We start from the raw sequence: 27,849 nt of genomic DNA, 5'->3' as shown, positions 1-27,849 counted from the left end.
CCATTTGATTGTATTGCTAGTATATTTATATAATCAAAGCTGGAAGGTCAATGATAGAATGGTATGCATCATACAGTTTGAAGATACCATGAAGTTGTATGTGCAATAACTGGACAACAATTTGTTTCTTTTGTAGAAGAAATGTTGAAGATATATTTAAACGTAGCCACACACCAACTTGTATGTTTTAATAAACAATAGTAACAATACAGACTTTACAGATAATTATTCCTCATTATGTATGCCTATATCGGATGGTATCTAAACTGTTAGTTACTTAATTAATAATTGAAACATAACATAGAATAACACACTCTTTAGTAGCTCTGTTTGAATGTGTGTGCTCACTATTGTGCATAGCAGACGAATGTGTTAAATTTAAACCTGAAACGTAAGATATGTTTTCAAAATGTTGGTATAATATGATGTAACATTACATATTAAAGTTGTCTATTGCCAGTCTAAGAAATATGACTAGTAGTAAACTGTCAAGCATATTATCCACATAGTCATAGCGACCCTGAGGAAAAGGACTAGTAGTAGACATCAGACCCATCAACAGAGGTAAATTAGAGATTAACAATGGTCTATCATGTGTGAACACTAACGCCTCCCATACGTTTGTGTTGTTATTAAACAAATATTTTGTAGGCAAACTTAAACAACGATTTCTGCGCTCTAAAACAACCCTTTCTGGCTGTATACCTGGGAGTAACCGTGTTTCAGCCCATTTCCCAAGGCAATAGACAATTATTAAAATCTTGGCTAATAAGTTCTATAACATTCCCTTTTCAAACATTTATTTATTCTTCATACACGTTTTTTTCTATTGAAGAGATTAATGTGAAATAGAATAAGTTTATACAGTATTAATTCATATATCAAATATGTACAGATAAAACAAATAATTTTGAATATGCAAATTCTAATCAGAATGGCTAAATGCAAACATTCTGCCAGCCCTTCAAATGATAAGCATGACTTCATCCACGACTGACAGAAATCCAGCAATATGTGTAGGATAATTACATTATTCATAATTTACTAAAACCGAGATTATTTACGAGGATTTCCCGTCTGTGGGAGGGCATTGCAACAAACACAGATTCTTCGCTAGCTCAGATCTTGTATAACAAGAAAAGATTATTTAGAAAATCTCTATTGCTCAAAATTTACTTCTCCTAGTACCGACAAATCCTAAACAACCAATAAATCCTTATCCATATGAACATCGATGGAGATCCGATTGAGCGTCGCCAAAAGCCTCAGTCTATCGTTCACCGCTGTACCAGTGTTGGTTTAGCTTCTAGTTACCAGCCGAGCACCAGTTAAACCCGCATGTTTGCACGAAAATTACAAGTTCCTTGAAATGCAGTTGCCTTATAGCTGGGAATGACGATTATTTTGTTTATAATGATGTGCTACCTCACGCATACCAGTCCTTTAGTTTAATATGGTTGACATCGATCATGTCGTCATTGAATGCCGTGGCACTACTTCGTTATACCAGAAGCATCGTATTAGTACCACTTAAACAATTTACTGACAAATATCCCTTTCCTTTTTCTGTTATTGATTGTTTAATTTGATTAGATTTGTTTTAGTTTAAAAGACTCATGTCTTTTCCCCTTTTTTTTACTTTTTCAAACTTAAGAAACTATTGTTAGAACGATAATACTCTCTCATGTCTTACTTTTTGTTGTTAAGATTAAATCCGTCAATATCTACGTCATGTCAAAAATTTTATTCGTTTCGGAATAAAGCTTCTTTTGACTGACGAAAACGGTACATCTGATGCTTTGGGCCCATGTGGGATAGCTTTCGCCACGGTCGTCAATCAGTATTGCATTCCCTATAAGATATAGTGACGTAGAATGTTTTCGGGACGCAATTAATTATTTCTAATATTTTAATTTGAAGTAAAATCAGAAGCTCAAACTTTTCAATAGTGGTAATGGTGTAAAGAGAGTAATTTTTATAACTGAAGAAAATTACCTATTCGACTGCTCCTGTTTTTTGGTAGAGAAAAACTTTAATTCCGCATTGTGGACACATATTAATACATTTCCGCGTTAAGTAATTTTCGCGGCGCCTAACCTACCGTGAAATACACCAACTGTAATAGCACACGACAATTAGTTGGTTTACAGTACAAGGAACGAGCTGAGCCACTTCATTATTAGCGCTAAGCACAGGGATCATTAAAGAATTTTCAATGAGAAATGAACTAGCTGTTTCTAATCGATACACAGGGCTTCGTTTATCTCGCGTGTTTGAGCAGTAATTGAATCATCGACCAAAGATTGATTTATCAGTTCACGTGCTCAGAGTGTTTCGGTCGATCGATCTTGGACTAACGATCTAATAAACAGTTGTAGTTTACACTTTTATTGAATCACTTTACGTATGGATTTCTCACACGACACCGATCTATAAAAATACACTTCTGAATTAGAGATTGGTTGAAGCGAGTAGAAAACTCAATTAAAATAGAACCGAATTGCTTATTAGAGTCTTTGCCCGCATTTTCTTTGAAAAGTGTTCAATCACAAGCCACGTTTGTGTACACTTCAATCAATGAAGAAGAGATGAAATCGTACTTGTTCATTCTTTATCTGAATTGAGATTGTAAATGACTTGAATCAGATAAGTCTCTTTGAATTTCTGTCACCAATACTCTCTACGCTAGTGGGACATGAATCTAAAAGATTACACGTAATAGTACTGTGGATACACAATGATGGTACGGCGCGATAGAATGAACTGACACAACATATTCATAACCTATCTATACTGTAAACCAACTGTCTTTTGCGTGGGCTGTATTTTTTTTTCACGAATTTCGCGATCCATGTAAATTCGTGAAAGTTTAACTCCGAGAATTGATATCGTATATATTATATTGATATTTTTTTTCTTTTAAGTTTTTAAATCCATATTGTTGAACTTCGAAAAGCTTTTTGAGATACAAATCGCGTAAAATAATAATAATTTCCCCAGAAAGTGTGTTTTAGTAATGTATATATGACCTAATGACATGTCTGAATCTGTAGTATGTCATTGCATATCTATCAATCTTTTGTTGGATGCATAGGACTTCGTATTTAAAAAGAAAAGTAAATTTAATTGGCAAGGTTTAGTTTGTGTTTGTTTTACCTACTTACAGTCAGGGTCATTTAAGCATTATAAGTTTAGCGAAGGGGAGGACAGTCGGAGTTCCCATTTGAACCCACGAATAGCGCTTTCCAAATGGTCCATGTTGGTTTGGAACTTGTTAACCGGAAGTGGAAGTGAGTCACTTGAACTACATGAACGTAGTAACCCTTAGTCCACAATGCAGGAAAATATATTAAAAACACTTAAGGAATTAACGAACATTCTAAATCAAATAAAAATGAACTACTTACCGATACGAGAGATGAGCCTTCGGCTCAGGAAATAGGCAAGTAGTTCTGATATGTGGTTGAAGACCGATGCTACACCAAATAAAGTGGGACTTCCTCCCAAGTCTTGCAGATGCCAGAAAAGGAAGGTAAAAATTAGACCTATCCCGAATCCCATGAACCAGGATACAAATAGCACTGTAATGTATTTATACGTGGACAGCATCCGCATGACCGCTATCCATCTCCCTAAGAAAGGTTCGTCGTCGTCGTCATCTTGTCCTGTAATGCTCACGGGTTTCTTTGTGACGTCAGACACCATGTCCTGACGAGTTTCAAGTGATATTTGAATATTTTTGCCGTTTCCATTCGGCTGTTGCAGTTTATTAGGGTCGTCCTCTTTGAAGGGATCGACAGCTTGACCTGTCTCCATCTGTTTTTGCATTGTTGCCTTGGATTCAAGGTAGTCGATGTCATCATCTTCTTCATCCCGGAACAGACTCCCTCTATCCAAGGGACGCTTTCCGGTAATTGTTTCCATAACTCTATCCTTGACCTTTTCCACAAATTCCACAAGTTGGAAGTCTTTCCCACCGCCATGACGATGATCGAATATCAATTGTGTGGCCGTGAATAAGGCACAGCTCATCAAAACTGAGAAGACGGCAAAACATATCGTGTAGTCTTTTTCTGCCTGATGCTGTAACCCGCACGGATGATTTGGAAAGGTTGTTGACTGATCCAATGCTAACCCGACGAAAAACATAGAGAATCCCCATCCAAGAGACCCAAACATCCTCTGTCTACCATAATTATCGGTGTCGTCACCAAGATAGGCGAGGGTGACCGAATCGGCAAAAGTTATAGCTGGTGCGCTGAAGAACTCTCCAATTACAACTAGTAACAGAAGTGTGAAGAAAACATCCTGAACAGCATGCTTCTCATAGTAAACAGTGCTGTACTTTGGTTTGATATAGCTCCCTTTCGGAGCATCTGCTGCCCCAGACTTGGCAGTGGCTGCATCGTGAGGCATAGTAACTGTTGTTGGAATGGCATGTGACAGTTGCGTCTTCTGTGTTGGTTTGACCTGCACTGTCGTCTTCGCTGGTGACTTTGATGTCAAGGGTTTGAATTTTACATAGTCATCAGTATTACCTTTTGTGACCTTCCCTGGTACGCTATACGACACACCTTCACTCTTATTCATCTCCATACGTTTATCCAAATTTGGTAGCTTAGGAAAAGTCTCGTCATCGGCTTCATGTCCCAGGTCTATACTTCGCCTGCCCCGCAGCACACTATCCCTAGCCACGTACCCCGGGGGGCTTTGAACTTTGTATGTTATATTACTTTCGACACAGTGATGGGGAGGAGGTTTAACAAAAGCGATAGACAGCGTGAACACGATCCAACAGAAGAGCGAGAATAACATCAAATGCTTACCTTTTTTATACTTATCCGCCAGACTTCCCCAAAAGGGGGCGCTACAAAATTCTACGAAGGGTCTAAATCCAATGAGTATACCGCTCTGAGTGGGGTTCATACCCAGCTGTTTGAAATAGATGGCTAAGAGAGGAAACAGTGATCCGAAAGCAGCAAAAAAGAAAAAGTAGAATAATTTACATATAAGTAAATCTCTATTAACATAGGTAAAGAAAGTATCTATGATATCACGTTTTTTCTGGGAGGAATTGTAACCCTCGTTGATTTGCGAACGGACCTTGTACTTATTCCAGTCGCCGCGATGACCTCCTTCCCCAACGTCGCTGTCATCCGAATCCAACTCCGGCGCCATTTTCCTTTTTTCAATACTTTGAAGTGGTAGTAACTTCTTTTATATTGTTTGAAACCTCGAATAGAAATAGGTGATGCTCTACTGTTAATGTTTTAACATTGTCCTTGAAATGCGTACACTTTGAATTTTAATGTATACTATCATTGAAGTATATCTATCTCACTGTATCGATGAATCGCAATATTTTGGAAATGGAAAATTTAGTAAGCTCCGTGATGGCTTCCAGATAAAGTTGCTGCATCCGTCTTTAAAAGTCCATCCAAATTGGATTTCTACTAGTCTCTCTGTCTAGGACTGTCTACACACAATAACACTATTTAACGATTCAGAGGTCAACACACTGGTCTCACGTTGACAATGTAACTCCATAGAATACAATCCGTCATTACATTTGTGCTTATTAAAAGTCTAAATACTGTCAATTTCAATGACTACTTCCCTCTGCAGTGTTATAGTAAATATCCGGCTCCTCGAAGCAAACGAATATATTCCACGTCGATATCTAGCTGTATTATCCGCCTTGAACGCCTAATTGATTTTTGTGTTTGGTCTTTTCCGAAAAATTGATCCCGGCAGTAGTTACTCTCTCCGATGCTTCCGTATGCTCCCGTCGGTCCTGAAACACAGTAAACAAACTATATATATTTACAACTAAAGGGAAAAAAACCAATCAGAATCAAAGTAATAATCTCCTGTCCATGACCTTCACGGTATAAATAGAAAGAAGACTAACTATACGAAGTCACATACTGACTCCTGGAAGGAAACACAGTCTATATATATTGTAACATGGGTATCCAATACAGTGAATGAAAAAATGTTTTAGCAATTCCGTTTACATGGAACATGGCTTAGTCTCTATGTCCACTGAAGTAGGCAATTATTGATAAAATATCCTTACAGTGAATCCTTAAACACTGCCAAATGGTTACAGAGCTTACGTCTGAGCCAGTGTGCCACGGCTATGCAGTGAGAGCCACTATCCTGTATCGATACCGGGATTGGGCTAAATAGTCGTGATTTATCTGCGGCACCACTCGGTACGCCTCGTGAGGAGCCAGGCGGGTCGATACGTAAATAGACAACTTATATAAGAGAGTCTCCAGGGCCAGAGGACTGCCGACGACTGCCCGTATCCCAAAATATGCAGATTATAGACTTCTGTTCAAATCACGATAGGTTCGAGAGTATGGCTACCAAAATCACGATCATCTCGTGTCTCTGTGGACTACTTATTTAATGATAATGTTAGACTATTTCAAATTTCACTCGTTTTTGGAGTGATACCAAAATACAAAAATCCCTGCGATAGTCTCTAATATTGGGAAAAACACAACGGTACTATAATCTTTCTTTTAAAATATAATTTATGAAAATAACAAATGAATATTCATTTGTAATGCCTTCTTTTCCCACAATCTAAATTGTTTGGCATTCAAATGTAGTAATAGCTATTGCATTCTTGTCTATAGAAAATAGTCTAAAAATTGAAGTCTTTGTGAATATAGCATAACGGATCATTCACTTTATAAAGACTGGACAGAAATGTGCATGATACGAAACTTGGCAGGATAAATTACTTGCCTTTTGCTAAAGCCTTAAGGAATAAAAATCATTTCAAAACGATTTGTTAGTCACGGCAGTTGGTTGTACATTAAAAGAATAAAATAGCATTTTGGATACTAAAAATTCAGAAGCAGTCTTAGTCGGCAATATACGTAACAATTCGTCAATACCCCCCGTCATTCCTCGGCAATTCCCGACGCTTTACGATAACAAGCCAAGGTCAAATAAAGTCAAGTGTTATTTTGTGTAAAATGAAAAGTGGGCATTGACGACGATATTATAAAATCCAATATGGTATTGTCCATATTATTTTTGCATCTGGTGGTTAAAATCATGATTAATGTAAGTAGTAATAAAGGGTCACGTGATAGGTAAATGTTATAAATAAACTTGCCAACAAACAAAGATTCACTTAAAATATATTTAATGTTACTTAAATGTCAGTCGAACAACACCTGTGTTGTTAGGAGAGGCTATGGAACACGGCACTCTCTTTGGTATTGATTACGATTGGCTAGCAAACTTGAGTGAATAATTACACTGAACATGCATTAAGTTAGAGTATTCACAAGAGGAACAGAAATTACTTTAAGCAAAACGTTGAAACTGCAACATACTATTTTCCTTCGTTCTAGAACTCACAAATTATCTTAGGACTGATAGCATCGCTAAGGAACTTAAATTGTAACTAGATTTAATAAAACTGGTAAGACATAAACAATGATGTAAAAATAAACAAATGCCATAAACATTGAAATATCATTGATAGTGAACATCCTCAGGTATACCTTTCATGTACCTTATTGTTTTATAGAGAAGTAACTAGACATTTGACACAAGAAAAGCATTTCATAAATTGTATCATGTGACCACTGATAGTCCATTTGACAAGTTCCAGTACTGGACAAAACAGTGACAGAACTCCATTTAAAGTAGAAACATTCGCTATCAGATCACGTCTGAGCGTGGACACACCGCGGCAGACGACCGAATCAATACGGAAAACAATTCAGCAATCATTTATTCAAATACACTGCTCACGTCCTAAAAGCAAAGCGCTACGTTAGATAAGGAATGATCGAAACGTCTTCTATAATGGTAGAAAATTGATGACAGGAATACGAAATGAATGTAATAAATGTTGAAATCATGTTACATGCGGTAGGAATGTGAGAATAAGTCGAAATCTATGACTTTACATATGTATCAATAAGTTTTAACGGATATAGACTAGCTAATCGGGATTTGTTGTTAAAAATATTGCAAACAAAAAAATGCCAAAATATTGCTTGTGGCAAATAAGCCCCATCATTGATTAAATAGAGACAAATATAAACAAAAAGGAAGATTTGCTCGAAGACATATGAAGTGTTCAAGAGAGATGATCGAATTATTCCGGAAGAGGAGGTATTCACTGCTTTATCTACATCATCTGCAACATACGTCATGTATTGAATAAATCTAGATCTAGGTCGTGCTATATCGGGATAATAACTCATATTTAATTAGAATAAAAGGAATTAATCAAAAGAAACGATGAACATTCTAAGTATCGCATAGGAAAAGAAATCGTTTATCTTCCACATAAACCTTGACACCGATCATGAAACTTCCCCTTAGTCTTCATTTAAAAGATCGCGAATTGTCTGGATGCAGATATATCAAGGATGTAATCATTAATTCATAATTTTCACCTGAATAACATAACTCCAAATCCAGCGATTTCCTGCTTCAACCAGTATTCCAGGTAGTTAGCATTTATCACTGACACCCCTAAACCCTGCTCCTCCCTCCATTTTGGCAGTTGGAAAGTTCCCTCCGTGGGTAATTGTCATCTTAATTTGATTGAATAGAATTCGGAAAACTCTTTATGTCAGTATTAGAATGATAACTCAAATATAGGAGTCCATTAACTGGTTATTGTTAATGTTGAATACATCAAATAATGCTGTATTCTAGGGATTGTACACAAGATGAACAACTACTGTCTTTCAATGACTCACCAGTCATGCTTAGAGCCTTACATGCCTGAACTCTATTTAATAAATGTACATGTATATTGCCAAAGCCAATGATGAGGGGTAATACGATTCCTAATTCGTAATATACTTATAATTTTTTCGGTCGCTCTCTTTGATTCAATACGGCTCGAAAAACATGTAAAACGTTTTAGCATATTACTGAATAAAGGAGTGGCAACAAGGTTACTAAGTGTGTTAGACTATAATCAAACTATGGCATGTTGCACCTCTCTATAAATAAAATTCGCAGGCGGACTATCAAAAACCATATATGTTATAGTTTCTCCATTTTGATTGCTAGTCATTATATACTAGATCTTTCAACAGGAGAAAAATGAAGTTGCATCATATCTTTATATCTCAATCTAGGACTGGTAACCTTTCCTAAAAGCAAACATTTGTATTTTAAAGCTCTATTAAGATTAATCAATATAACATAGGTAAGGATATCAAATAAATGTAACGGCATTTAAGCATCGAACGTCTTTCAGTTAGCACTCATAGCCAAAATGAATGCCAATTGGACAGAGGCAAATTCCATGAAACAAGTTGGATTTGCCTCTGTCCAGTTGGCATTTATATTGGCTATGAATGCCAACTGAAAGACGTTCAATGCTTATATTTACATTTGGTTACAATTTTTTTCTGACATACCAAGGGATTTTGCATCTATATAGGGATTGAATGTATTTTTCTAATTTTCATAGCGGCTATGAATAGCAACGTCGCGTTTTCAAGCTTTCGCCTTCCGATCTACCTTTTTCTGTAAATATCAAACGATAAATAAGAAATATAGTTAAAACACGATTTGATTGACTTATTACAGTAAACCTTGGTTGATTCTATATCAAGAAACAACCCATTAGATATCATACATTAAAATATCGCGAGGGACTATTTTTATTGATATGAAACTAGCGCATTGTTTGAAATCAGCTGATCGATGCACAAGAATCGCTGTATTCACAGTGTATTCATAGTGTATTCATAGTGTATTCATAGGCAAATGTCTGTTTTAGTCAGTTGGTTGATTCATATAGTGACGAAACACTCAGAATGTAAATATAATGAATTGATCATTCGTTATCGTCAAGGCTGGCCAGCCATTGCTCGACAATTGTGACGTCACAATGATAATGACGTCATTATTAGCGGTTGAAGTTCATTGTCTGCCAACTGCGTTTATTAAGAATACATAGTGGGACTGCAGTGAAAATGTAATTATAGCGATATGGTGCATTATTTTCAAATGCATTGAACACTTAGCGTGTCATTTGTGTAATTCAATCGAGCACACATATTCATAACTCTTCATTCATTATTCACCGACATTCTCAGTCATGCTAATTATCATATGAAGAAATGCAGGCAGCTCAATCACCCCCAGCACTTGCCAGACACATGTGGTTTAGTTATCTAATTAAAATACGCCATAGTATTCCCATGATAACAATAAAGTGATTACGACATGTAAACGTTGTTTAAAAGTTGCATATTTATGTAAACAGAATCCGTTTTATGCTTCGATGTATATCGATTTTGACGACTGGAGTTGCCTCAATACTCTCGTGATAGAATAGGTTTCAGAACAGATCGAAACTTAACGTTGTGGTATATAATGTATATATGTAGTTGCTAATATTTGCGGGGATATTTAATATGTCTTATCACTTTAATATTTCACTGCTAAACGGGAAATCGTCGCGTCTGTAGAATTTTATAGTCCTACTGCCATTTTTTACCTAAATGTATTCATACTTACCCTAAACAGTTAAAACAAAACAAGAACGACCTAGCCTTGTTAGTGTAGGATCATAACCAGGTAGGAAATACGGAAATAGATACGGAAAAACACTTTTATGATAATGAAAATGAGGAAGGGGTTATATATGATTAAAGCTTAGAATTTTGTCCAAATGGTGGAACTGACTAAATGTCACTGAGCTGTACTAAACCTAAGGAAGTCACCAAATGAATGTTTTCCGATAATAGATTGATAGTATACGCAATGTGTGTAAATGACAAATTGATTATGAAAATTTAAGACGTAATTTGTACCCATTTTCCACACATTTGAAATAATATTTACCCATAGAAAATCAAAATAAACAGCATTGCTTTTCTCTCCGAGTTCGGCGAGAAACAAAGAAAACCTTAGATCTATAATATGTTACGTTTTTGGTTATTATATATAATTATTTTCCTCACAATAAAGCTGGTAAGATTAGCTTATAAAATGTAGCCCAATAGTATATTACGTGTATATTTATATGAGTATATACTGGCATTGGCTTTTCGATGGCAATAGTTTTTATATGTGTTCTGCACCATAATCTTCCCAATGAAAACAAATCCTTAGTTTTTAATGACGTTTTCTCCAAAACCAAATGGCGTAATAACCAATTCCTGAAAAGTTCATTCGATGATAATAATATTTATCTATTTTATTTATCACATTGTTTGGATTACGCTTTCGGTAATAGCAGAGAAATTTACATGGAAACACCGCGACGCGCTATAAAAGTGATATCAACTTTGTTTGCTTATAAAACACTAGATAAACTGTTATCAACGTGAAACAAAGCTGAGCGTGATGGTATGCAGTGGGCCTGTCAATTTTATGAGCTATATTGAAATAGAAAGTCCACAGGGAGAATGTTATATTACTTATACCCAACAATAGTTCCAGTTAAAACTAGATACCCCTCTTTGTATAGTCATGGTATCAGTTTGTATTGATGACTGAGCACGTGGTATGTGTTATTGATCTGGAGTTAATGTGTCCTATGTAATGAACTGAGTTTTCCAGGGACGTGAATTAGTTATCAGTATAATGCTTATCTCTCGTGTACGAGTGAGTATCGACTTATCTACACTGCTATGAGTACGTCGTTATCAGACATGCACTTGTGCCTTTGAAAGTTACTCCAAACAATAAACACTTGCCGTCATGATAAAACCTGTATACTAGAAATAGCTTTTACTTCGTAAATATGTTTTTCGCGACGGGCTTTTTTCAGTCCGATGTGCAAATACTTAATTTCGCGAACGCCTACCTAGGGATTTAGTATTGGTAGGGTCAGTTCGTGAACAGTAAAAAGGTTGATTGAGTGTGGATTAGAATGGCCATTCCCTGTCGGTAAGTACGGCCATTCCGTGGGAAATAGTACAGTTATTGACTTCATTATAAGAGTCAGAACTGAACATTTACTGTTAGTGTTGTTTTATGTATAACTAATTTAAGTGATTTTAATTTGAGATTTAGTTTTTTCTCGAATTCCAACTAACATTAATATAACGCTAAATATAGATGTTTAACTGATTGTATCATTTTCTTAACTTTTTATGGCGTAAAATAGATTTTACCTTTATATTTACTGATAAATAATATTTCCGGTTTCGTGTAATATCATCAGTTCTCTGTTTATGATAGGTAAACAAACAAACATCACATTCGCGCGGAGACAAATGAAAAGAGACAAAAAATGACGAAAGTTGTAATGAAAAGTACGACAAACTACATTCCAAATATTTAGCGAGCATCCGACAAATCAAAAGTCATCTTTAATTGGATTTCGAATGAAATTTATTAATTAGTCACTATTTCAATGTTATGAACGGGCAAAATCTGAGACAAACAAGAACGACTTCACATACATCAATCATGTTTAACAATGCATCAAGCATCTAATAAATATACCTTGAACCACTTTGCTTTTTGCTGCATGTAGATACATACACACCACCCTTAAAGATCTAGTCAAAATGTGTTCACTTCGGAAATATTTAAATTAAAAAATGTGTAAATGAAAAGAATGTCATATATGTTTCCACTTATTTACTTTAACAATGAACACAAAATAGCAATGTTTTGTGTTTCACATTGATTCGGAACCATTCAACGTATTGTGTTTCCGATACAGTAGCGAACATCATTTTGCATAATGTGTATAAGGTTTGCCGATCGATAATTATGTATTTTATATTCTAGATTATCATTGTTTTATTTTTACAAAAAAGACTTACAACACAAAACGAAAGGGAAGTGTATACAGCATCACTTAAACATACCTTACGATCGCTTGATAAGATGACCAGTATAGTCCTCCAGTTCGAATCAAGGCATCATTGCCGTAAAACATAGTAGTTAAAACGTTTATGTTGCAGTGGGATCTTCATATGCTTCTAATTAGTCCATTAATGCTTGTAGATTTGATACACTAACTATTGAGATCAGTCGAGTGCGTGCCACGGGTACACTGTAACATTGACGTGATATTACCAGGCTTTCCAAGCATCTATTATGCATGGCATGATTATTCTTCCCGCAATAGTTCAGCTTCCCTCCGACGCTTGAGTTCCTACTCGATCAATATGCTGAATGACAACTGGCTCCGAGCTACTGGAAGCGGTATTCTTGAGCGTTTATCGGTTATATATATATAACTAAGACTAGAGCAACATTATTCCAAATGTTTGTTTTCAGTTACCGTGGTGTAACGGATTGCTAGTGTATACATGTATTACCAGTGACATAATTCCTATGTGCACTGAACTGGGCTTTAGGCAATATCACAGTCAAGACAAACGTTTGGAAGTTCCTAAAATCAATTGAGAGGTAGATTATTTTAGGAAAAACACATTCAAAGGCCACTTTGCTATATTCTGCGGTTTGTAAATTTTAAGCTCATGAACTATTTTTTAATATCATTCAACATGTACTATTCGTTTTGAACGTTGTTTGGCAAACATCATTCTCATTCCATAGTTCGTGAATTTTAAAAAGAAGTATTGTTAAGAATTTGAGACAGGATCTTACTATATAGCTCAACATTCCGTATAGCACTAATAAACATCATTAGACACCGGGATACTACCGGAAGACTGGAAATGCGCTAACGTATCAGCAAATATTTAAAAAGCGACTCCGTAAGGAAACTTCAAACTACAAGCCAGCATGTCTAACAGTGTATGTAAGGTAATGAAATCAGTAATTAGAGAAGAAATAATGAACCATATGAGAAGAAATGCGTCGTTTAGCAAAACCCAGATTGGTATCATGGATGGAAGACGGTTTTACAACTGATAACGGTTGTGGATGAATGGACAGAAATATTAGATAATGGTGGATGTGCCGATGTAATTTATTGTGATTTTATGAAAGCTTTTGATAAAGTTCCCCATCCACGTCTTATATGTAAACTTGAACAATACGGAATTTCTGGGAGGTTCTCTATCTGGATATCCAACATTTTGCTTGGAAGAAAACAGAGGGTCGTCGTCAACGGATCGAAATCAGAATGGAATAATGTAATATTAAGCGGTATATAACAAGGGTCAGTTTTAGGGCCACTATTATTTGTTCTTTATATCAACAACATACCGGAAGTTACAAGTCAAGGACCGAAACCTTCCTTTTCGCGAACTATACAAAGACATTTAGGGCAATTAACAAAGAGGAAGATTGCAGGATGTTACAGAAAGACATGTATTCCCTACAACAGCGGTCAGAATTTTGGAAACTCCGATTTCATCCAGAAAATGCAAAATAATGCGTGTAGGACATTCAAATAACAGCTTAATAGATTACAAACTCTAGGAAGATGCACGAGTTCTGGAGTTAGTGAACTTCGAAAAGGATATCGGTGTCATTATAGACAGTAAATTAATATTCGATAAACATATATGTGAACAAGTGAACAAAGCCAATTCAATTATGGGTATTTTACGAAGAATTATAGAGTGCATGAGCTGGATAGCTTTAAATTACTTTACATTGCTTTAGTTACACCACATTTCGAGTATGCGAATCAAATATGGAACCCTCATCTCCAAAACCACATCAAAATGATAGAAAATGTACACTTGAACACTTGAATAACCAACCACAAAAATACTGCATTAAAGAAAAAATCCGGCTGTGAATGTTAAAATTTTATTTCATTTCATAAAAAATAAGCATGGAATTACATAACTGACTGTCAACGGAGTACACATTCCTAATTTGTCAGAAATAAATCTTATGTATTTATGTATAAAATCAACAATTCTCTTTTCTAAAAACAGTTTGTGGTAACCCCTTTCGTTTTTGTGTATGCTTACTAGTATAAAGACAATATCGATCGTTTGGAATGATCAGATCTAAGCCATAAAGAAGGGTTAACCCTTATAAATGTCTAAACAAATTATCAGATCTTCGGAAGTGAATGAAATCGGTCGTCAAGGAGAGGAAGCAAACACTATCAGGATTACCGATGGTGGTTTGACGTGATCAGATCAGGCAAAACCTATTACTGTTTTGATAGCTAACATGTTTAGTGGTCAGTCTTGACCATTGTCCGTTCGAACATTAAGGACTGCCAGCTAATAGGATGATGACCTGTAATACTGATCTAGACAGGCATGGACAATCCGTGAAGGATTGGGAATGTATCTACAAGGGTTCAGGGACAATTAGTAAAATATGTCATTAATCACTGATTTCTATATAGATAGCGAATACAGGTGATGATATAGCCTATGAAAATAAAGTTAGTGGCCATGTCTATACTGTATATATACATTGTATCTCAAAACCTGAAATTTGGAATACTAATAACATCAATACGTCAACAAACTTTCGAAATTCTGACAACTGGAGTATTGGGCACTTATTTGTAAACTGGTGGAATCACGAATAGATAAAAGACAACGTGTTGATAACAAATAATTAAAGTCAATCACCTGTATAAATTAATTTATGAGGGACTTCTATCATATGATCTAGAATTATGTAAAGTAGTTGATAATTTGTGTTTAAGTTTGTGTTGCTTTCTGAAATCGATGTTATTGGGGAGAAACATTATCAATGTATGTAGTGTACCCGATCTGGAGTGGACACTTCAAGATGGCGGCTAGTTCAGAACGAAAAAGGTAGGTGTTGGTTACAAAGTGAGGTTTCTGCAGAAATTAGGAGCCGATTTTTCCATAGCATGGCCAGATTTTGAGAGAATTTGACAACGAACATACACATTCATTCCTCTGGATCCTTTATTACGTTTTATGGTTGTATCACGGCTCAGAAGTAGGCTTTAGTTGCGATTTAAAAATCGAAGCGTAACAATCATTGTAAACATGCGATATTCGGACGTTTTGATGCTTATATACCGAATATATCACAAAATGGCGTTTCTACTTAATTATGCCAAAGCACAACTCATTTGGTCAACTTATTAATTAGTTATCGATATTGAAACAATATCGCATTGGCATGGAGTGGACCCTGAAAATTTACGACCTTTTAATCACGAAGTGGAATCGTAATTTTGGGCACGGAGTATACTTTTCTTATATGGAGTGGACACATTTGGATACGGAGTGGACAATTGTAAATGATAATAATTACATTCATTCATGTGTACGGTATGATATTCATATGAGTTGTATTAAATTACTTTCGTTTAACAATTATTGTATTAATTAATAATTGATGTTTGTAGGGACCATGAGTTCGATGCAGTAGAAAGGGCAAGAGGTGCGAGGTAACGAAGAAAAGGAAACGTGAGCAAGCCAGATGAACCTTCCCGAAAGCCACTTTTTAGTTAGGTAATTTCACCGAGCCCACGACACCAAAATCCTTTCACATGTTAGACGTTGACTCAATCTTAAAGACCGTGACTAAGTGTAATTAGATCAAAATCGCAAAGACAGCGATACTTTTTTTATGAAAAACAATAATCAGTGTTGATCGATGCTATGAAAAAATAAAACAATTTCACTTGTAAAACAATTTGGTTTCTTTATCTAGTAAATCAACATACATGTACATGTATGATTAGGATTTTTGCACAACAGCACCTAACCGAAAAAACTTATCATAGAACTTTCTCTTCTTGAGTCATTGAAAACTCTGGAAAATGTTTCGAAAACTATGAAGTAATAAATTTTTTCAAAGCCATGCTAATAAATATCTATATGCTATCCGTATATGCTATCCGTAAGCTTAGGGGAAGGTCCCTTAACTCTCACAAAACTGTCCAATACCGGAAATTCAAGGACGTTAACCTAAAAGACCTGACTGCTGACATGCAAAAGGTTCCTTGGAGTTCTATTGAGGTGTTTGAAGATATAGATGATGTTTGGACTGCATTTAAAGATCTTTTTCTGGGTGTTATAAATAAACATGCACCTTTGTGTGAAAAAAGAGTAAAAGCACATTCTGCTCAATGGATTAATGACGATATTCTAAATGAAATGCATAATCGTGATTATCTGCATAGCAAAGCAAGATGTTGTCACTTAGAATCTGATTGGTTATTGTACAAAGCTTGTAGAAACAAGAGTTCTTTTTAAAATTAGGCAAGCCAAACAAAACTATTTAGATGAATATGTTATGCAATGTTCTAAGAATTCTAAAGAATTGTGGAAAAAGATAAAGGAATTTTTACCTAGTAAAAAATCAACATTGACCGTTAATTTAAAAGTTGACGGAAGTACTATTTCCGAAAAAGTAGAAGTTGCTAATGCCTTTAATGATTTTTTCTGTAATATTGGATCAGTAATTGGTAAAACCTTTGATGATAGTTTACCAACAGTAGATAATTTTGTTACAGACAGTCCTTATTTTATACCAAATATTACACCAGATTTAGTTCTGGGTGAAATCAAGAAAATGGCTGATGGTAAGGCTACTGGCGTTGATGGTATTTCAGTGAAACTACTTAAAATAGCCGGTGACTCTATTGTGTCACCATTGACCTTTTTGTTTAACATGTCCATTTCTAATGGAACTTTTCCTTCTGAATGGAAGAAGGCCAGGGTTACTCCTATTTTTAAAGCTGGTGAATCCAACTTGGTCAATAACTACAGACCTGTTTCTGTATTATGTGTTCTTAGTAAGATTTTAGAGAAGCATGTTCACAATACTCTGTATGATTTTCTTTCTAAGAACAAACTTTTAAGTGATTGTCAATTTGGATTTCGTCCAAGTCATTCTACTGATACAGCTTTAGTTAATATTGTTGATAAATTGCTTAAAAATATTGATGAAGGTTTTCTAACTGGTGCTGTATTTATCGACCTTCGAAAAGCTTTTGATACTGTTAATCATGCTGTTCTTTTACATAAACTTAAATCATATGCTGTATCACCTCTTTCATTAAGGTTCTTTGAGTCGTATCTGACAAACAGATCACAAGCAGTAAGCTACAAGGATGTCATGTCTGATTTTAAACCTATAGATATTGGAGTACCACAGGTGTCAATACTTGGGAAACTGCTGTTTATTTTGAATATAAATGATTATCCTAAATGTCTTAAACATTCTACTGTAATTATGTATGCCGATGATACCTCTCAAAGTGTGAGAAATAAGTCAGTAGATCTTTTAGAGGCACAAATGAAAGATGATTTACATTGTACAATCAAGTGGATGAGAGAAAACAAACTCAGTCTGAATTTGAACAAAACCCAGTGCATGATGATTGGATCAGCACAGAGGTTATCCAAATGCCGAGAGTTGAATTTAAATATAAATGATTTTCATATTGAATCTGTACATTGTGCAAAACTCCTTGGAGTTTTTGTTGACCGTTGTCTTTCATGGAAAGACCATATTGACTATGTATGAGAGAAAGTCTCAAAAAAGATTGGTGTTCTGAAAAGGCTAAGGCCATTTATGTCAAATGATGTTCTGAAAAAAGTCTACCAAAGTATAGTTTTTTTCACAATTTATATAATGCTCTGTTGTTTGGAGTGAGGCCAGTAACAAATCTTATATTCATAAATTATGCAAGCTACAAAAAAAAGAGCAGCAAGAGTTTTACTAAATGTTAGAGATATTTTAACACCATCGAAAGTACTTTTTACTCAGTTGAAGTGGCTGCCAATAGAAAACTATTCTATTTTTAGGAAAGCTGTTCTTGCTTAGTGTCTTCAGTAACATGTTTACCTATATTAAGGATGTTAGTATGAGAAATACAAGATCTTCAATTTCAAATAAGTTTTATATTCCTAATGCTAGAACAAGTTATTTTAAGCGTTCATTTGTTTACACTTGTTCCAATGTACTAAATGGATTGAACAATGATATTAGAAATGCTCCCACTGTTGCTGTTTTTAAACAAAAATATTTAAAGGATGTATTTTCACAATTTTAGTTTTATACTTTCTACCAATATTTTAGAAAGCAACCATATTTACATGTTGATATGAATGTATATGCCTTTTTAATTAAGGTATTGTCTGTATTAAACTGTTGTCTGTGATAACTGTATATATTGATGCAGGGCCATATTGTAAATTAGACTTGTCTGAATATGTAACCCTGGTTAAATAAAAGATTTTATTATTATTATTATTATTAAAGTATGTCATTATGATTTACAATTAATTGTGATGATATTATGAACAATGATTATAATACAAAATGATATAATGTGAGAATAAACACCAAAAGTCGGTGAGAGCTCCACTGTAAAAAACTAAATTTATTTCTGACTCCTGGTTACGTAAATTCTGAAAATCAAATAAAAACAAAAATTATATCTTTTAAGCACAGACAGTCATCAAAGTGAACTGGTGTCAAAAAGAAAAGTAAAGGACTAGCTATATTTCAATAATAAAAACATCTGTTCTGCAAATGTTCCAACCAAATACATGTATGTAGAATATATTAATCATGGGTTAGGATGTCCTTACGCATTGTTTCCTGTCAGTGACTTTCGAATTTTAAATCGCAACTAACGCCTAATTCTGAGCCGTGATACAACCATAAAACGTAATAAAGGATCCAGAGGAATGAATGTGTATGTTCGTTGTAAAATTCACTCAAAATCTAGCCATGCTATGGAAAAATCGGCTCCTAATTTCTGCAGAAACCTCACTTTGTAACCGACACCTGCCTTTTTCGTTATGAACCGGCCGCCATCTTGAAGTGTCCACTCCAGATCGGGTACACTACAGTGATTACATGGATAGATAAACAGCTCCGCATTTGTAAGTTCGACAGATGTACCTCGGTATGTTTTTTTCAATGTACTTCTTAAAGTTATATGTGCCGTAACTGGGCGATAATTTTGACATGCTATTTTTGCATCATTAATTTATTAAAAACCAATTGGGTTTGATGAATAAAGCTGTAAAAACCATTCAAATGGCTTCAGATGACTTATAAACGTTAGTAATAACACGGAAATTTTGTAGTGAAAAATTGTTGTTTTTATGCCTAAGATGTGTTTAAATGAAAACATACCTGCAGAAGTCACTTTATAATTACTAAAAACATTGTAAAAATCTGTAATGAAATTGTAGACCACAATTTGGCTTCATGGTCTCACCGTATGTATTCATTTCACTTCACCATTGATGAAAATAAATGATTTTTGGCAGTGCTGCTAAAAATTATTTGCAGCTCTTATTTGTACATGTAAAATTAAAACCTATGCATTGAAAGCACTGTAATTTTCAAAAAGTTGGTAATTTTTGGTGATGAATAACATATTAAAAGCTCATCTTGATTCGTGAGTATGAAAAATACGGCACATATAACTTTAACTGTTACACAAAGAAGGATAACTTGCAACAGGCACTTAACATGCTGTTTTTAATGTATGATTTTTGTGGAAACCAGATAAAGTGTCTTATTTCAAAGCGTGTAAAGTCATATTTAAACAACTGATAAAATCAGATAATCGTTCAAATTTTATATCCATTTGCAAAACTAACATTGAAGTTTAAATTACCTACTTAGTTTCCAATATTTATATCGCCTGATATCCAGTGATTTCGCTCGTGTTATAATTTTTACAAATGTCACTAGTGTGATATGACCTAGAGCGATTTTCATTGTGACCCCATGACAGAAACAATAAAATGACAATGAGGGCGATGCGATTTTCGCATTACTTTCTGTCGTGAAATTCTTTGAAATGTAAGGCACCATGACAAAAGTATTCGCGATTTTTTTAAATTGCGACTCGGCCGCTGTGCGCTTCGTGCGATTAAAGGGGTATAACTCGTACAGAAACGTATATTTTTGGCTAAAGATAGGGAGGAAATCGGTGGAAGTTTCGTCTGATATGAAAATTTGTTTATGTATTTAAATTTGATATTGATTTTTTATCACCAAAACCAATGGATACGAAGATGTATTTACACTATGCCCCTATATAGTCAACGGGATGGGAGTTGCGTTCAAATTAGCGTAATCGCATTGACGTAACGAATACAAACGCTGTGCAGGTGCGGACTACTTCTAGTTCACGCCTCGATAAGATTTTGACATCAAAACAAAAGATGTGTGCAAGCATTGTAACGGTAATAAACAACAAAATGAATCGCTGGTCGAGGCTTTCTTCAGGAATGATCGAGAAATTCCATAGTTACGTCAGTATGTGTGTACGGTCACTCATCTCGCGTAAATATACAGAATACATCTGATTGTCGAGAAAAATTCTTGGAGCGTCTAAGCAAACAATAGGTAAACAAGTCATGTTCAGGATTCCAGAAGAAAAAATAATATTACAGGAAGACTATCCCCATCATCAGTTTTTTTAATTGAAAGCTGGCATTGTTATATTAACTGCAGCTATAACATTCAACAATCGGAACTATATCTAACTATATAGCAACCAACATCGTTTTTGATCACGAACATGTAAAAATAGACTTATTATGTAAATATATAGACTGAACAGTGTTTTGATTGCGTTAAAGGTGGAATAAAGACACGAATGAATGAATGAATGAATGAATATCCCCATAAAAGTCTGCAGTGTATATTGTCTGGTCCTGTTGCTTTGTGTGGTTTGATGTTTTTAAGAGTTTATCTATTCCTTGTTGTGCAATGTTAATTTCATGTATGACTGGATGTGGTGATGGTCCTTTTTCTGGTATGGGGTGATCCTGTTTTGTTGTGAAGAATGATTTTTAAATTGTTCAAAGTGGTGTCATTAGGTGCCCATCCTTTCTAAGTGCTGTGGCACTGTTGGCACCCAATCGCATCATCTCGGGAAGAAATTTCCATAAATCTTTGGAAATATATTTATATTTCCGAAGACTGTCGGATACTCTAAGAGATGTTTCGATTGGGTGAGCACCCAGTGAAATGAAAGGAAGCAACTCTGGTAGATCTCTGAATGGACGTAACGGATATGTTTCAGACATCCAAGCTAAAATTGAATGAAACACCTTTCGTAACTACAATCGATCTTATTTCGACATTTTTGTTCGCATTGCCTCCCCGTGCGTTTTCCTTGCTGTGATAAAATTTATCCTGATATACAGAGTTACTTCCCTTTATTTATCAAGTCAGATGTTTTAAGGTAGGTCCATACTTTTGAAAATCGCGCCAATTTATATGACGCTATACCGGAAGTTGCGGAGGTTGTTTTGAATTCCAGAATGGTTTCCGATACGCCACGACATCACACTTGGATATTTTTTCAATGGGTGAAAATTGTCTACATATAATATTGAATGTTTAAAATCATTAAATAAATCAAATAAAAGCAGTGAAGTGAAAATTATATGCTATCTCTGTGGTTTTTGCGGTCCCTGTCGTAAATGGGAATGGATTTTTAAACACCGGAAGTGCCGTTTTTTGCGGCATAATTTTCAAAAAAATAGTCAAATATAACCCATCTTAGCACTGGATGAAACGGGGGTAGGGTTGCGAGTTACAAACTTCAAGCTTACAAAATTGTGAAATTTTGATCGAGGACCCCGTGTTTTTATATGATATTTGAAAAACATATTACCTTGGGCATATCATATACAAATATTGTGAAATTGACATGGGTTTTCATTTCCTTTTTGGCCTATTCATTGATTTTTTACGGGCGAAAATATGGCAAAACATGATAATTACGTATAGAAACGGTCCTGGGAAATAACAAAAATTAGTTAGCATTTGTAAAAATAAAATAGTTTTGTATATTGTTCTATCGTAAGAAATTTAGGACAAAAAATCAACAGGATCGAGACTATATTCACCCTAATATTACAGAAAACATAATTTTACGAATTTTTCTATTTTCAGTCAGCTAATTTGCATGGATGGTATAGTTCAAGCTCAAATATCTCAAAAAGTAGTTCGAGAACACCCATTTATCTTTTCAGATTTGAAATCTACATGAAAAATGCAAGAAAATAAGACCTGTTAGAAAAAAATGACATGGGTTTTACCAAAAGTATGGAGCTACCTTAATCGGGCCCATATGTAGCTCTCAAAAACATACAGGCAAATGATGAAGATTGAAAAGTGATTTAGCATGTCCAAAACAAATCAACAATTAAATAAAAACTGTCATATACATTTATTACATATCAAAAATAATCAAATGATTCATTTTGGACAAGAGTGTGTGTTAAATGCGTTGATTTGGCTAATAAAGTTCAAATGTCACCACAAAGGTCAGAGAGATCCCACCAGGTAACATCGATTAGTCATGATATGACAAGTAGGGAGTCATTTAAAAATGAAAACGAACACTGGCCCCGTAATTCCGAAATGAGTAACAAATAAGCACAGATCGATCATGAAGGCGATGTTCTGCCTAGGATTTGGCCGGTCTGCAGGTACATCCCACAGGACAGTTACAAAGTAATGATGTGCATCCTTTGCCGCATCCACACGAGTCTGAAAAAAGTAAAGAGAAAGAAATTAACGGAAAGAAATCAATAATTTGTGGTTATTTATAATTCAAATAATGAACTAAATACTGGATCTAAAGGAACCCTTAATTTTGTAACCGTCCTTATCGAGATCCACTATAGTTTGTATGTTATAGAGCTTTCCAAATGTATTATGGCTTCAATAAAATTTGAACACAGCATTCTGTTTGGCATACTTTGTTTCATCCTCGATATTACTCGATATAATGATGGTCATAGTAAGTTAGTAACCATTGGAGTATCGAGGATGGATGTTTAGGATAAGAAATGTTACCTATTGCCATCTTAACCAATTACTTCTTTGAAATTCGATGACAATCTATGACAATTTAATTTCATATTTTGATAATCGGTTACTCACCAGAACATTGGCATTTTACTCCACATCTTGAACAATGGCAGGCTCCTTCACACTTGCATGCAATAGACCCACCACAGCAGTTTCCAGCCTGGCATTCTTCAAGCTTGCAAATAGCAGCAACTGTCGATAACAATAACAAACATTTTTTATAAGCTTAGCAGTAAAACATAACTTCACTGACTTTAAAATGCATATTCAACTACACGAGTCTAAAATTATCTCCCATATTAGTATGATATTACTACCTCACTTTCCAAACTATTACTGGTCTTTAAGTGTATTATGGTACTGTTTGCGAAATAGCAACATTATCTTAGTCTTCGTAGTTTAAATCTACTATTTAAGAGCTTTTTTGCAAATACGAGAGTACGATTTGAATTATAGTCACCCTTAATGATATCAAAAGGTAGAGAATGTGGTTATGATACTTCGTATACCAGAAATGTAATTCAATTGTATGTGTTCATTCCATTCAATGGTAACTTTAGTGGGTATTACGTATACATGTATGTCACTACTTAAGTAGACATATAGTAACCCTGGATATCTAGGATGACGAACTCCACAAAGGTAGTCTACTGTTTACATAAAATTGATAAACCTTTATGAACACTAGCTGTATACCTCAGTATTTCGGTTACAATAGTGTAGCTGTATACCTCAGTATTTCGGTTACAATAGTGTAAAGGACTGCAACCGTGCGTAATATTTGCAGATTCATACATGGTCATCTGTACTGTACGAATATGTACATTGATATGACAGTAATAAGTTAGTAACCATTGGATGAATATGTTTATGATGAGAAATGCTACCTACTGCCATCTTAGTAAATCACTTACTTTGAAAATGCGATGACAATCTATGACATAATTTAATTTCATATTTTGATAATCGGTTACTCACCAGAACATTGGCATTTTGCTGCACCTTTCTGACACTGGCAGGCTCGGTCACACTTGCAGGCATCATTCCCACTACAGCAAGTTCCAATCAGGCATTCTTCAAGCTTGCAAAGGGCAGCAACTGTTAAAAAAATAACAACTGTCAATAACAATAATAACTGTCAATAACAACAACTGTCAATAACAATAACTGTCAATAACAACAACTGTCAATAACAATAATAACTGTCAATAACAACAACAACTGTCAATACACAACAACTGTCAATAACAATAAACTGTCAATAACAATAAAAACTGTCAATAACAATAATAACTGTCAATAACAAATAACTGTCAATAACAACAACAACTGTCAATAACAATAATAACTGTCAATAACAATAACAACTGTCAATAACAATAATAACTGTCAATAACAATAATAACTGTCAATAAAAAATAACAATAAAAACTGTCAATAACAATAAAACTGTCAATAACAAAACAACTGTCAACAACAATAATAACATGTCAATAACAATAAACAATCTGTCAATAACAATAAAACTGTCAATAACAATAACAATGTCAATAACAATAATACTGTCAATAACAAAACAAAACAATGTCATAACAATAATAACTGTCAATAACAATAACTGTCAATAACAATAAAACTGTCAATAACAAAATAAGTCAACTGTCAATAACAATAATACTGTCAATAACAATAAAACTGTCAATAACAATAATACAAAACATGTCAATAACAATAAAACTGTCAATAACAATAAAGTCAATAACAATAATAACTGTCAATAACAATAACAATGTCAATAACAATAATAACTGTCAATAACAATAATAACTGTCAATAACAATAATAACTGTAACAATAATAACTGTCAATAACAATAATAACTGTCAATAACAATAACAACTGTCAATAACAATAATAACTGTCAATAACAATAATAACTGTCAATAACAATAAAATGTCAATAACAATAACAACTGTCAAAATAACTGTCAATAACTAATAAATGTCAATACAATGTCAATAACAACAATAACTAATGTCAAACAACTAACTGTCAATAACTGTCAATAACAAAAACTATAACAATAAAACTGTCAATAACAATAACAACTGTCAATAACAATAATAACTGTCAATAACAATAACAACTGTCAATAACAATAATAACTGTCAATAACAATAACAACTGTCAATAACAATAACAACTGTCAATAACAATAATAACTGTCAATAACAACAACAACTGTCAATAACAATAATAACTGTCAATAACAATAACAACTGTCAATAACAATAATAACTGTCAATAACAATAATAACTGTCAATAACAATAACAACTGTCAATAACAATAACAACTGTCAATAACAATAATAACTGTCAATAACAATAACAACTGTCAATAACAATAATAACTGTCAATAACAACAACAACTGTCAATAACAATAACAACTGTCAATAACAACAACAACTGTCAATAACAATAATAAATGTCAACAACTGTCAATAACAAATATTTCTTTAGTAAACACATATCATAACTTCGTCTTTAAAATGTATGCATATTCAACTTGTAAGCAGTATTCATCGTAATAAGGCCGATATGCCTAAATAAGCAACCTAGGTAACCTAACAAATGAGGGAGTGAATTCCGTATTTCATACGTCTAAATATGAAACTTGCTTACTTTCAGACATCTTGTACGAAATCAAATTCTTCCTAAAACGATGCGGAGTTGTGTTCAAATGCTGGACAAATATGGCGGGGTTAAGAAATCCCCATTTTATATTGTATGGAATTTTGTTAAATTCGTGTGCAAGACGATATATCGATACGTGTGCAGTTGTTTACGTCGTGTGCAATTCCATCCATGAAGTTTGGTTCGTGTGCAAAATACTGGTCAACATAACCGATTTCACTGTCAACGAGTAGGGTCATGTGTACTAGGAAGTGTCGTGTGCATTGTATATTGTTGATGTTTGTAAATATCTGTTGATGGCAGAGGGACCTCCGGTTTATAAGCATTTTTCCTTATATTTTTACATTAATACAAAATTTAAACATTATATCATGGTCTCATATGACCAGTTTTTCTGAATAATATATTTCAATATAATTTCTGAAAGCATGAAAATAAGTAATTTTGTCTGTATATAACCATTTAGGAGAATAGAGGAAAACCCCTAGGCACATACTTGGGTACATCTGCCGATCGTAAAAATGGCGAAGTTGCCAATCTCAATGTTTCTAAATCTATCAATATGCCTACATGTAGGTGGTCACAGTCTGCTTCCCGATGAGTGTCCTTGTCAAACAGGGCCCAGTTTTATGGTCATTCATGAACTTAAAATTCTCCATAGGAAATTCAGTTAAGGAAACAATCTTTAGTTAAGCCTAAAATCGGTAATGCTTTCCAACGGAGAATTTTAAGATTAAAAGTTGATCTGAAAAGTCTGGAAAGTATATCTACATGCACATATCTACACATTAAAGCAAATATTTTAGATAAAAATGATATCATAATTTCTGACTCGGCAAATGCATTTGCTGTCAAGTTATTAATTTCTTAGGTCCATTCCTCGCCTAAGATATCAAATTTCCATTATAGTAGGCAATCGCGGATTAAGCTTATCGCCGTCACAGCATATATAAATTATGGTATCTATGTTTCCTTTCTAATAATTTAATATTTGTTTCCGTATACTGTCGCATGTTTCAGTGAAAATTTGGTATATACCAAATGTAGCTTGAAGCACCAAAGTCCATAGACAGAGTTTAATTTTGATTTCAATAGCTCAATTAGAACGTAACTACCATGGAAACGAAAAGTCAATTATAATCGATTTACCTCAAGCAATATGTTCATCATTGAACAGCATACGAAAGTGAATTTTCACTCAAACTATATTGTTTAATATATATATGTTGGAAAGAAACGTTTTCAGCATTTGCAATATAATGTACAATCAAATCCACGTTGAAATCGTGCTGATATCTTAATTTCTTATTTGCCGAAGTCAACGTGCCTTCGGCGCTTGTAAAATCCCATTGTTTACAAAAATGTTATCCTGCTAATTCTCTGCTAATCGCAGCATTACAAAAGATTGCGCAACTTTAATCAGATTGGCTTTCGGCATACCTATG

General features: G+C 34.3%; 2 protein-coding genes across 2 annotated transcripts in view; both read right to left on the bottom strand.

Annotated features, from left to right (window-relative positions):
* Positions 1–13,023, bottom strand: part of LOC138320995 (major facilitator superfamily domain-containing protein 6-like) — a 53,130-nt gene extending 40,107 nt beyond the window's left edge. The window contains exons 1-2 of the mRNA XM_069264356.1: positions 12,837–13,023; positions 3,408–5,794 (exon numbers count right to left, since the gene is read on the bottom strand). Of these exons, the coding sequence (XP_069120457.1) occupies positions 3,408–5,178 (1,771 nt within the window). The 5' untranslated portion in view covers positions 5,179–5,794; positions 12,837–13,023. The remainder of the gene's footprint in view (positions 1–3,407; positions 5,795–12,836) is intronic.
* Positions 13,024–23,040: 10,017 nt separating this feature from the next.
* LOC138320994 (metallothionein 10-II-like) lies at positions 23,041–26,550 on the bottom strand. The gene is made up of 4 exons (XM_069264355.1): positions 26,393–26,550; positions 24,685–24,804; positions 23,779–23,898; positions 23,041–23,382 (listed from the first exon to the last, which is right to left on the bottom strand). The coding sequence occupies exons 1-4, from the start codon at positions 26,400–26,402 to the stop codon at positions 23,300–23,302; spliced, it is 333 nt and encodes a 110-aa protein (XP_069120456.1). The 5' UTR covers positions 26,403–26,550; the 3' UTR covers positions 23,041–23,299.
* Positions 26,551–27,849: the final 1,299 nt, after the last annotated feature.

Source organism: Argopecten irradians, chromosome 4 (genome assembly GCF_041381155.1).
Source record: "Argopecten irradians isolate NY chromosome 4, Ai_NY, whole genome shotgun sequence".
Lineage (NCBI taxonomy): Eukaryota > Metazoa > Mollusca > Bivalvia > Pectinida > Pectinidae > Argopecten > Argopecten irradians.
This window is presented reverse-complemented; position numbering and strand designations above follow the sequence as displayed.